The following is a 12,060-nucleotide window of genomic DNA, read 5'->3' on the forward strand; positions in this document are numbered from 1 at the left end:
CATGAGGAAATGAGTCACTTCCTTCTGTGGAAGAGAGGGATGCTGCCTCTTGGGACTGAAGCATACTCAAGCATTGGGAAAGGTAAATGGAAATTTGCATTTCTCTTCCTTAAAAACTATTCTGCACACTTACAGCGAAAGAAAAAGCACAGATGCATCTGCATTGTCCCCAAGTACTTACGTGAAATTCAATTTGCACATGCTTATCAGGGGGTAGAGCCCAAGGTCAAAAATTGGGATGAAGACAAGAATAAGAAGTGGATTTAGGAACTGCAATACAAAAGAATGGGAGTTCAGTGACTAGAAAACAACTTTTAATAATTAAACCCATAAAGCAATGTCCTCCAGAAAGAAATCCTTTACAGAAGGGACGTGGACAAACACTTAAAACCTCCTTTAAAAATATAACCACAGTTTGCACTTAACAGCTTCTGCTATTTAGTTTTCACAGACATGAATACATTTTGTTCATATCCTCCTCTCCAAGTGGCAAGCAAGCATTATTGGCCCAGTTTCCCTGGAGAAAGAGCTGAAACATGATGTTTTTAAAGAGTACAAACCCCACTGACAATAGAGACAGGTGACCTTTGGTGCTGTGGTGGGACTTCACAACAAATCAGCAACAATGGAAACATCTTGGGACTCCAGCAAAATCCCAGAGGAACAGGCACTATTCTGTGAGATTGGCAATTTCTCACACTTCAACACAACCAAGTAATCCCTCAGGAGCAAAATTTCTCCTGGTGGGAGCACAGCTTGTCTGCCAGCCAGAAGTGGCTGAGCAAGAAAATAGAGAGCAATGAAGAACAAGGAGGGAGAAATGTTGTTTCTGTTCCAAAGGAAGATTTCAGGGAACAGAAGAGCTTTGAATTTCTCCAGAGCTATTCACCATAAGAATTGTAATCAACTGTGACAACATAGCACCATCTTGCTTTCATGTTTTCATCCATCCTGCAGAAAGGGAGGAATCAAACATATTTCAAGAATAATGTTCATCCCACGATAGGAGCCTGTTAAAAGGAGATACAGGTTGTATTCTCCACATGCCAGCACTAGCTGAAGAATTATTATGGTGGTTCATGCAGCCTGCAGGAGTCAACTTCTGCATTAGGTCTTCCTTGGGGTCTTCTGAACCCCAAGCTTGCAAAACAGCCTGTGAACAATAAGGCACAGGCCACACCACAGCAACCAGCAGGAGCACTGCTATTACCTTGAAAAGGAGCAGAGAATGGCCACTGGTCCAATGAGAAAAATATAAATGAAAGAAGAAGATACATTCTAAGAGTTATTTGCTACCCTGTAATATCTTTTACCTGCATTTGGTCAGGCTGAAGGACATATATTCCCTGAAACAAAAAGACATTCCAAGTGATTCATAAACACTATAACATATCAGTGCATATGGTAAATAAGCAATCGGTCCCAGAGAGGCCTTTTCAGCCAAGGTGGTTGCTTCCTCAAATGCTTTATGTTGGCTTTAGCAGCTGATATTGTGCTCTTGACACTTTTTGTCTAAGGACACAGTGTTAAATAAGATAATTTTGCAGAAGGAAGCTGCACTCAATCCTTGGTATTTGGCAGCTGTGACACAGCTCATGACAGGTACTGAGGCCCATCTTTCAGGCTGGCTGAGCCATGAACTAGGTGAGTGGAGAAGAGTGGGGGTGTTAGTGTCCAAGCTGGGAGGCAAGCTTAGAGCTTCTTCCCTCCCTGCTTCTATGAAGTGAAAAGCCCCAATCCTATAAGAGAGTGTTCCCAAACTTCAGGACCCTGTGAGCTTTGTTGGCATTTCTCCCAGGTTTCCAAAAGGATAATGAAAGACCATCCTTGAGCCACGGGGCTGCACAAACACCTCTTTCCTCCCCCCATCTGTATCTAACAGGCTTTGGACAACTGCAGCTTCTAGGTTTGAGGCAAGAATCCTCAAGGCTGTTAGAGGTGCCTCACACTTGCATCACTATCCCAGCCTCCACAAATGAAATGGGCAGGGTCAACAGGGATGGATGGATGGATGGATGGATGGATGGATGGATGGATGCCAGACTCCAAAAGGAACCATGGACTTGTCTCTAGGGAGGGACTGGTGGTTTTCTGAACTCCAGGAAATGCTTTTCATTTGAAATTAAGACAAAGAAGATGGAAGGGTGCAGGAGGGAAGAAATTAGGAAGGAAATAATGTATTTCCAAGAAAATGCTGGGGGGGTTCTCCCCTGTCTGCCAGTCCTGTCCTGAGCTGAGTCTAGACTGGCTGCCTGTGAGTCTAGACACAGCTGCCTCCTGGGAGAGTGGAAAAATACTAGGCAAATACCCCCTCCTGCTACTTTGCACACAGTATAGAAATTTGCCATTAGGAAATGAGCCTGCAAACTTCATCTGACGCTAAATCATTCCCTGTTTGACTCCAGACTTCCCAGCTGAGCCCTTGTCCACTGAAGAGAAAGTCACAGAGTATTACAAACATGAACTCCAACAAGCCTAAGGGTGGAATCACCCCGATGCTGCAGTTAATTTTCACCTTCTTGAAGTGGGGCAGCTCATAAGGGCAGAGCAGAGGAGACTGAAACAAAAGGAGCTATCCAAGTTGGTGTGACAAAAAAAAAAAGCCTTGAATCTATCTTTGTTCACCTGAGAGATGCCAGTAGTGACACCTGGTGATACTTAGCTCTCCTGCTAATGGATCACTAAGTGCATGTGAGCGAAAACACCAGAAAACAAATGTTTTAGATATACATCACATAGACTGCATGGACTTTGTTCTGTCTTTCTAAGGTGGATAAATATTACCCAAGGTGTAGTCTTTTTCATGCCTCATTTGAACTAATTAAGCCTAATGAGTATCACATATTGAGAGCCCAATTTTTTACAGGAGTGACATAGAAGGTCTAAAATTTGTGGCCTTAAGACAATTTTAAACTGGAAAATGGAATCCTACAATCCTAGATTTTGATGTGAGCATCTGCAGGCAAGATCTAGATGGCCTGTTAAAACATTTATGTCTGAAAAACAGCCCAGTGCGGAGACTCCTTCGGGCAGATAGCTGATCTGCATTTATCTGCTACTGTAGCCTGCACCATTTGCCATTCACACCTTTGAAGAACTTTACAAAAACTAGCTAATTAATCCCTATTGCATCTTTAACCTACACACAAGAGTCCTGCTGGTTTTGAGAGGCTTCATTAATGTATCACCAAGTGATCCAGTGCAGAATGTACAACAGCTCTAGTCACACCTTAAAAAGGCTGAGTGAGTTGTCTGGCTTCCATAGGGGCAGCAGGCTGAAAATCCTACCTGCTCTAGGTCTCAGAGCCACTGGCTGCCAGCAGGTCAGCACCCCTGACCTTGCAGGCTGCTGATGGCTCCCCAGCCCTCACGTCTAGCTGAGATGAGCTGTGATGAACTGAACATGGCTGCATGAACAGAGCCTCTGGCTTCTAATCACCAAAAGTGAGACTCACCCAGATTCACCAAGCAGACGCTCTTAGTACTGCAAGACTCCGGTTAATAAGCAAGAGCAGGGATGTTACTACTAGTCTTACCAGCCCTGATGACATTAAGTACTTACAAAATCAGCATTCATTTTTGTGGCTTGCAAAGTCCACCTGGATCCCTAAACAGAAAACAGACAGCAGTGAAGCCTTCAAGATGTTCTATGGGGCTAGTAAACACGGGGACAGAGAAGATGACAGCGATGGAGGGCTTATTTCCCATCTATTCCTTCCCTTCCCTGCAACACCTGTCATTAGGCAGGGCACATTCTCCCCTCTCATTCTCCTGTGCCAGACACCTGGCAGGACTCTGAGGGGCTGACCAGCAGTGATGGTGGAAGGCCCTGGACACTTGGTAGGAGTGTGGCCCACTGTGTCCCCAGGATGCTTTCATATTACCCCAAAAGGACAGAGGTGCCAGCTGAGGCTGGCAGGCAGAGCTGTACCCACAGTACTGTACCTGCTGATCAAACAGGGCCCAGAACATTGGCAGTGGTATGAAGAGGAAGAGAACACGAGTCACCATTTTAACCTCCGCGATCAGCTGTTTCTAAAAGGGAACAAGCAAAAAGGTAAGGTAGGGGTGTAAAGCCAAGAGGTGATTCAAGCCACAAAGCATAACTCCTATTTCTTTCTGCATGGCAGTTCTTCATTGCACTTCCTTGAGACACTGGATATGTTTGCATTTCTACATTTCAGTGCAGCACCTAAACTGTCCATTAAGGGTCAGGAGAGTACAGATGTGGGAAGGGACAGGAAAATGCATGTGAGGAATGATGTAGCCAGACCAGTCTTACTGTCTTCCCTGTCTGTCTGCCAGACTCCCCCTTCCCACTCCAAACCTACCAAGCAGAGCATCACTTACTGAGTATTTTTCTGAAGCCCAGTCCAGCCAGTGATCTCTCTTTGGAATCTCACGGGAGCGGTTTTTCAGCCGGTTTTTAATAGCAAACTAGAGAGAAAAACGGGCGAGTAACTCACTCATGCTGTACCTGCCCTTGTCACATTCCCAACTCAAGGCTACTTTCCCCATCTCCAAATGTAAGTAGTGCCAGAACATTGAGGGGGGTGGGTTGCTGGATACCTCTAAAATCTCAGATTGGAGGCTTTATGATGAATTGTCCGCAGGGAAGTTTCTATGATACGGGTTGATTAAAGGTATGATGGAGGAATGAATCATAGAATCACTGAATCTTAGAATAGCCTGAGCTGGAAGGGACCCACAAAGGTCATTGAAGTCCAGCTCCTGGCCTGTTTATGCTGTGTGCTCCAGTCACTGAACATACTGAGCCACACTGGCAAAAAAAGTGGCAGACTTCACTTAGAAATCCTGTCTTTAAGATCCCGCCTGTTTCCCCAAGGTAAATTTGGCACTAGAATTGACCTAGATAAAGAGAAAACATCTGCTGTTAGCGACAGCTTCCTGAAATAGAAACATCATTATCCACCTAATAATAAGAGAGTATTTTTCACATACTGTATTCAGCTCACACACCATGAAAAACAATTTATAAGGCTCTAATGCAACTTCAGCAAGTGTCTCTTGCATTTACATGAACATGCTGAATGTCCATAATGTGAATGTGTGCTATTACTGTCTGCTGAACTGATAAAGTTCAGAAAAATTATTCAACTGAAAAAAAAATGGAGTCCTATATCTGATACTCTCTGAGTTTCTGAATTTTGCTTTCAGTTCAGTTTCCACCAGCATCTGCCACATGTGGTTCTACTACGTGGACATCAACTGAACAGTTCATGGAGCTAAGGGAAAACAATTGAAATGCTGAAGAAATAAACTAGGACCTAAATGTGTTTCTAATTCCTTACAGCTCGTCAGCAAAACATCCCAAAGCAGCATTGAGAAGAACTCCAAAAGTCACCTCCCCTTTCCCTTTGCACCTTTTTGGACTGCAATCGCTGACTCACACATGAAAAAAAAATTACACACACTTACACCGATGCATTTGCACACTTCCAGCAAGACATTTCCTTGTGGTGGTGTTTTTCTGTATAGTCCACTTCCAGCAATGAACACAACTGAAAAAAATATTATTATCCAAATGGGGATTCACATGGCTGAAACTCAATCCTGCACTGGCTTCTGGGAAGGAACCCCCACCCCTGTATTCAACAGAAATGCTCTGCCCTTGGGGCACACAGGATCGCCCTTCTAACTAAACAGATATAAAGGAGTTCTTTAATGCCTGCAGGTGGAAGAAAATGCAACATCCTACAAGAGGCAGTGTGATCCCTAGAAAGTCACCACTGTCCTAATATCTGCTCTGGCACCTCCACATCTGATTCACTCTGGGAATCAAAACTTTGAAAATTCACTTTGTTATGTTTTTTGTAGACTAAACTTATAGTACAATCCACGTTGAACTGCTGCACCTGATGTTGGAAGTCAACCCTCACCCATGGGAAACCTGTGAGGATTAAACCAGATACAACACAGGCTCTGTGCACTTGCATCTCACACACATTTCAATGGAAACTGCCCAAAGATCCCTGCCTCACACAGAGATGTTAACAGAAATTACCTCAATTTATGGTTTACACAAGGGGATATACAATTTAAGATACTGTTTTATCTTGGTTTTCTCCCCCAAAGCACAAAGAATGAGACTTCAAAATCCTGTCAGAGGTGGAGTTACCTGATTGTGTATCATTTATCCTGCTCTATGAGAGTCTTTGAGGACATTGGAATTCCAAAGAGATTAGTAGGGAGAAGCACCTTAAAACTAAGCATGAAATCCATATAATAAACTAACCTGAACTTTTAAAACTAACCCAATTGTCTGGGTCAGTCCACAGGCAGTGGAGAATAGCAGGTACTTCCATCCTAACACAGGAGGCCTGAGACACTGCAGGGAACTCACTTTTGCTTTCATCTAACTATGAAGACCTTTAGCATCCAGGTTTGACTTGCAGAACTTGAGAGACCTCTGAAGTCAGTTTAGGTGAGTAGCCTAATCCTTTGCATTTGTGCAAATTCACCCAGAGAGGGTAGCTATACTACCTATTTTTTAGCATCTCCCTGTGAAGATGTGTTGGTGCTTTTAAAAACGTTATCCATTAGGTTTGCTGAAACATGTTTTGATGATGCCATTGACTCCTCTGGGAACTGAAGTTCCTGCATTAGGTTTAGAATTTGGAATTAAATGGTATCAATCTACCCCATCCTTCAGGAACAGTAGCAGCCCAGAAAATCTCACTCCAAATCTGCCTCTAAATCTATCCTTGCTTTCCATCAACACAGGGAGAGGGCCAGTCAGGGCCAAAAGGGTATTTTCTCCAGTTCTTCATGCTACTCACATAGTCAAATATATCACTTCCCACAGCATTTTAGCATGTTACAAAAGAACAGAGCGCTGCTTTGCCAGGCAAGATGTGGAATCTGGCAGCAGGACACTAGCTAAAAACACATTTCCACTGATGCCCTCACTGAAACTGCAATATTTACACGTTCATTTTCCCCTGGGCAACTACTGCTCTATTAGAAACATTCATCACAGCATGGTGCACACAGGGTGGCCCTAAACTGATAGGAACAGGCCACAGGGGAAAACAGAACCTTCTCAGGCCCGTGACCATGCACTTTTTTGAAATAATTGCTGCAACCTTAGCTGTGACCTGATGAAATTTCTTCAGTTTCCTGATTCTTCTCCCTGATGGAAATTTGAGTGGAGACAGCAGCATTCACATTCTCTGGGGGACTTTTCAAAATCCCAGATGCTGCAGTGAAATCACACAACTGCTTGGTCTCTCAGTGAAGGTAACAAGCTGAATGAGATGTCACCCTATGCTGTGTCAAAAGCTCACACATGCAGTATAATAAAGAACTTCTCAGCAGCTTGCAGCTGTGAAACTAAAGCTGATGGGATGTCCTCTGTACTGGCTACCAAGGAGTAACAGTGAAAATGGAGAGATTGTTGAATGTTTCATAAAGGTTGAAGAAGAAATCTTGACAAGTACATTAATGGGGCTAAGATGCAAGCATTAAGAAGCACAGGGACTGTGGCTGTCTCCTGACACTTGGATAATAAGGATTTTTTATTGCAACATAATAATAAGCTGTCACTGCAATTGTGGGAATTACTTCAGCCAAGTAAAGTAAGACAGTTCAGAACAAACTAACATCTCATCTAGCTCCTTCTGCAGCACACAGATTCAGCAGCAGAAGTCTGAGCCATTGAAGATGGCCCTGAGCTGCAGGAAGCCCATGGAAAGGTTAGAAGTGCCATGTTAAGCTTCTCTTCTATAAGCTGGGGATCTCTAAGGACTGCTCAGATTGCAGTTCAAAGGTCATGCCTGCGCATAGGCAAAGCTGCAAGCCATCAGGAGAATAATTTTGGTGCCTTCCTTTGCATTAGAGCAAAGCAATTATAGTGTGAAGCATCCAGGAGACCACCCCCTTAACAATATCACAACAAAAGATTGTAGTAAAACCATGCTCAGCCCACCATCAATCAACTGCTGATATTTATTGCTGTTCTGAACTGGGGAATTGTTAGGTGACCTTGAACCCTTTCATCTCCCATCACAGTATCCATCCAGACTTAGTGAATTTGTGCATTTTCTCATCTATCCATGGACTCAAAACTGGTAACTCCTATTACCACTATTTCCACTCACCAAGTGCCAACACCATCAGTGCTGCTGGGACACCAAAAGCCAGTGCATAACAATCCTCTCCAAAACATTTCACATCCCCTAAAAAAGAAGTCAGAAATAAAAGCAGCTCATTACATCTAGACTTACGTTACTGGGGCTTTTGATTTGATTCCCTAAATCAGTCACTTCCCCTGGTTTTAAATCTTCTTTGCTAGTGCTTGACACTGTGAATTGAATCTCCTTGAAACACTTGTCCTCCCTTGATGAAGACGATTTGGAAGCAGGGTTAGTGTCTGCCAGCAAAAGCAGCTGATAATGGGATATTGATGCAAACAGTAGAAGGGAGGGGGCAGACAAATAGGTATAAAGAAGTACTAGGAACTGTAATTGGGGAAAAAAAGCACAACATTTAAAATAACCTGAAGCCATTCTGTATTTGACTAGATCTAAATAACCAGTACTGTGCTGCATCAGTCTTGAGTGAAAAACCTGAATCTGTTTTCATAGCGACCTACAGTGGACAAAGTGAAAGCCAATGCCTGCACTGTATAAGTAGGAGCCCAGGATAAGCCCTCGAACTCCAGTTCCCTTTCCCACCACCACCAATCTCCCTAGGGGCAGCCTTCTTCAAATGTCAGGTCTTGCAGCAACCCATTAGGAACCCAGATGTGTTACAACATGGGTTGCATCAATCTGAGCTCTGGGTCACTGAAACCTGCACCTCTTGGTCCAGGTCAGTTCTTGCACCGTGCTCTGGCTGCAAACAGCAAACCAGCAGTGGGCTGTGTGTTTGAATGCCAGGGGCTAGACATCACTGCATTCTTACATGGACAATGACAAGATGGCTAAGTAAGCCAACAGAGTTAACAGGAGACCAGCCCATGAAGCCCTCAGCTGCTCCTGTTTGTTGTAGCTGGAAAATCACAGCTGCACAGCTGTGTGCATGCATAGCATTTATTTACTTATTTTCAGAAAATTAGCTAAAATCCTACAAAGCTGAGAGCATGGGCTCTCTGGGCACACTGAACTTTTAACATGCTAAATGAGTTGGACTTCTCTGCCTAAAAGTATATATTTTGTATTTATACCAAATGTCTACAAATTGCATTTCCTGCTCTTCCAAGGAAAGATTTCATACTTAGCAAGAATATTACTCTTTCCCCATCCTCTCCAGTTCCATGTTGCAACTAGTTTATACTGGCACATGTTTTGATGCTTGAAGAGACTGGATTTTCATCTGCCCATTGACTACTTTAAGCAAAAGTCCTTCCCAACTGAATGCTGACCTGAAGACACCAGAGAATGAACGAGTAAGAGATACAGCATTTGTCTCCGTCCCTGTGCAGGGTGTAAAATGAGACAAGAGCCTGTTAAAATGACACTCCAAACAAACAGAGCCTTCTGGAAGCCATGGAATGGAATTTAAAAAAAGGCAACTAAATGTGAAGACTACCTTGTCCCTGTCCCCATCACCTATGGCCTGCTGCTCTGCCTCTGTGCCCGTATTTAGAGTGTGCCAATCCCTTTGGCTTCAAAATGCTGCAATACAATGAAGTAAGTGCAGCAAGGCTCAGGAACTAAAAAGGGTTTTGCAAGCAGGCTGGAATATAAAGTAGGTCTTAAATGGGGCATAGGCCTGTGCTTTGTCTTCAAGGCTAGTTGCTCAGGGCAGCAAACTTGCAAGCAGATCCACGCAGACAAGCCTCAGTGCCAGGACAGAGCCCTCCAGAAGTCAGCAGCACCCATGGGAGGGAGAAGGTAGGACTTTAAAACCAGCCCTGCTAAGTTTTTCAGCCATAATACTACACAGGAGAGCTCATTTCCCATCCACAGTTTACCTGAAGCCAAGTCCTTCACTGGCAGTGGAGAATAGATGACCATATAGGTCCTTCCACCTTCCGTGTTTTAATTCTGTAGTTCGGACTGGCTTTGAAATACAACCAGGAATATAATTTCTGTGAATTGTCTGCTGGTATCATAAATCTGTTATGCTGCTACAGGAGGATTAACAAGGTGTAAATGCAATACACTGACCACTCCACAGATAATATAATTTCTGCCATTCTGTTGTCATAAGAGTCTAACTATGCACAGTAGAGTAGTTAGAGGGCAGCTAATTTATTGTTTTATTCTAAACCCACACTGACCTCTTAATACAGGAGTTACAAACGTGGAGATCAAACTTCCAGCATTAATGGATAAATAGAAGATGGAAAAAAACTTGCTTCTCTCTGAGGTCTAAAACAAGAGAGACAATGTCAATGTCATGGCTAATACACAGCATTGGGCTTGCAAATTGAACACTATCAATTCTCTCGTTAGGAAGGCTTGGTAAATATTGACACAAAGAGCATAAAATGTTAAGCAAACAAGCTCGTGTTCAGGTGATGGTAAATGCTCACACAAATCAGCTCACGTTACTCGAGAAGTGCTTTGGGGCTTTTTGGCATTTCAGAGGAAAAGCTGCAGCTTTGAGAGTGTTGTGAGACTGGAAGGAGGGGAAAGCATTTACTTATTCAGAACAAGTAGCATGATTCAGATCCTTTGTCACCTAATTCAATCCAATTTGGCATGGTTTGACAAGCTCATAATTTCTTTCCATGTCTGAGCTTTTTTCTCTCCCCTCCTCTCCTGTGTGGAAATAGAAAAAGAAACCTGTATATTTTAAGGAACTGGTAATCACAGCATAGATGAAAAAGTGCCAGCAATTGAAAAGTATCCATCAAAGAGGAGACCATCAAGGTGAGCCCAATAAACCTCAAACTAATAGGGTAAATTAAATCTAGGGGAGCAAATTAAAAAGCCTGATGGAGGGATGAACTCTAAGAGAAAGAGTTTTGAATTTAACCTAAGTTGTAACATATTGTAGTTTATAGAATCAAAGGATTCCTGCTGATCTTCTTTCTTTCTGCATATTTCATAATTTGGAAGGAATCAAGAATTTGACGCAGAGTTTGGTCCACTGTGCAGGAGTAATGTGTGTGTTTGCAGTCTCTCCTTGCTTGTGGGAGGGACATACATGCACAGTCACACGTGTGCATGTATGTCCCTCCCATGTGTGCACTGTATACAGTGTCAACCTCCTCCCTGTGCCTGGGTGGACCAGCAGAGAGGGGAAACAAAAGCAGGCTACCTGACCCACCCCGTGCTCATGTGTATCAGCAGCTCTGGGACACCTGAGCTGATAAACGCAGAGGGGGAAATTGCATCAGACATTGCAGGGTGCCCGACAGAGAGCTTCTTAGGACACCTTGAGCCTCATCTCTACGACCTGAGCATCATTTGAATGCAAAGCTTTAACTTAGCTGAGTGCTAGAAAACTCCTCAGGGAATGTTGTTCTGTCTCCTTTTCTTCTAACGTGTCCTGCTTCTGTCTGCTCCCTGAGACAACAATATTCACTAGGCTAGAAAACTGGAGAAAGCATGAAGAATTGCAGGCAGCTAAAAGAGGACAGCTGTAAAGTAATGAATCCTGAGCTCCAAAAATGTAGCAAAACTTCCTGTAACTAATGGTGCAGCCAACAGGAAATATTGCTTCTTCATATGGCAAGAAGCCTCTTATCACAGGGGATTACTGCAGGGAAGAGGAGGAGGTGGGAGAGTATGAGAGGGCTTCTCTTTACATCCCCTTGTGAAGTGGGTACTGAGAAGGTCAGGGTGAGAGCCCCATCACCTCCCACTGCCACCCACCAAGGAGTCTGGGGGTCTCCTTACTTGGATTAAGGGCTTTCTGCCGTGACCCAGCACAGTTAGGAAGACCCCATCAACTGAGCTTCTGGATTTTACACAATTTTATTTCCTAGTGTTCAGGGCTGACCCATACATTCCTCTTAAATTATGTATCCTAGCCTAAAGGATTTGAAAGCCTTATAAAAATCATCTCAATGGCATGTTCTCATGGTTAATAGAGAACAGCAGTAGGTCTTACTACCTGTTATATTCCTTTCCTTGCTGGTGGTTT

The 12,060-nt window shown here is 43.6% G+C and overlaps 1 protein-coding gene across 2 annotated transcripts in view; it reads right to left on the reverse strand.

The window, feature by feature from the left end:
- Positions 1-12,060, reverse strand: part of SLC15A2 (solute carrier family 15 member 2) — a 52,362-nt gene that overhangs the window by 15,851 nt on the left and 24,451 nt on the right. For both annotated transcript variants that reach the window (XM_041473402.1, XM_041473401.1), the window contains 8 exons: positions 10,247-10,337; positions 8,121-8,198; positions 5,440-5,522; positions 4,351-4,437; positions 3,946-4,035; positions 3,563-3,607; positions 1,314-1,346; positions 182-270 (listed from right to left, as the gene is read on the reverse strand). In XM_041473402.1, coding sequence (XP_041329336.1) covers positions 182-270; positions 1,314-1,346; positions 3,563-3,607; positions 3,946-4,035; positions 4,351-4,437; positions 5,440-5,522; positions 8,121-8,198; positions 10,247-10,337 — 596 coding nt within the window. The remainder of the gene's footprint in view (positions 1-181; positions 271-1,313; positions 1,347-3,562; positions 3,608-3,945; positions 4,036-4,350; positions 4,438-5,439; positions 5,523-8,120; positions 8,199-10,246; positions 10,338-12,060) is intronic.

The sequence above is a fragment of the Pyrgilauda ruficollis genome, unplaced genomic scaffold (genome assembly GCF_017590135.1).
Source record: "Pyrgilauda ruficollis isolate IOZ18807 unplaced genomic scaffold, ASM1759013v1 scaffold3, whole genome shotgun sequence".
In the NCBI taxonomy this organism is placed as follows: domain Eukaryota; kingdom Metazoa; phylum Chordata; class Aves; order Passeriformes; family Passeridae; genus Pyrgilauda; species Pyrgilauda ruficollis.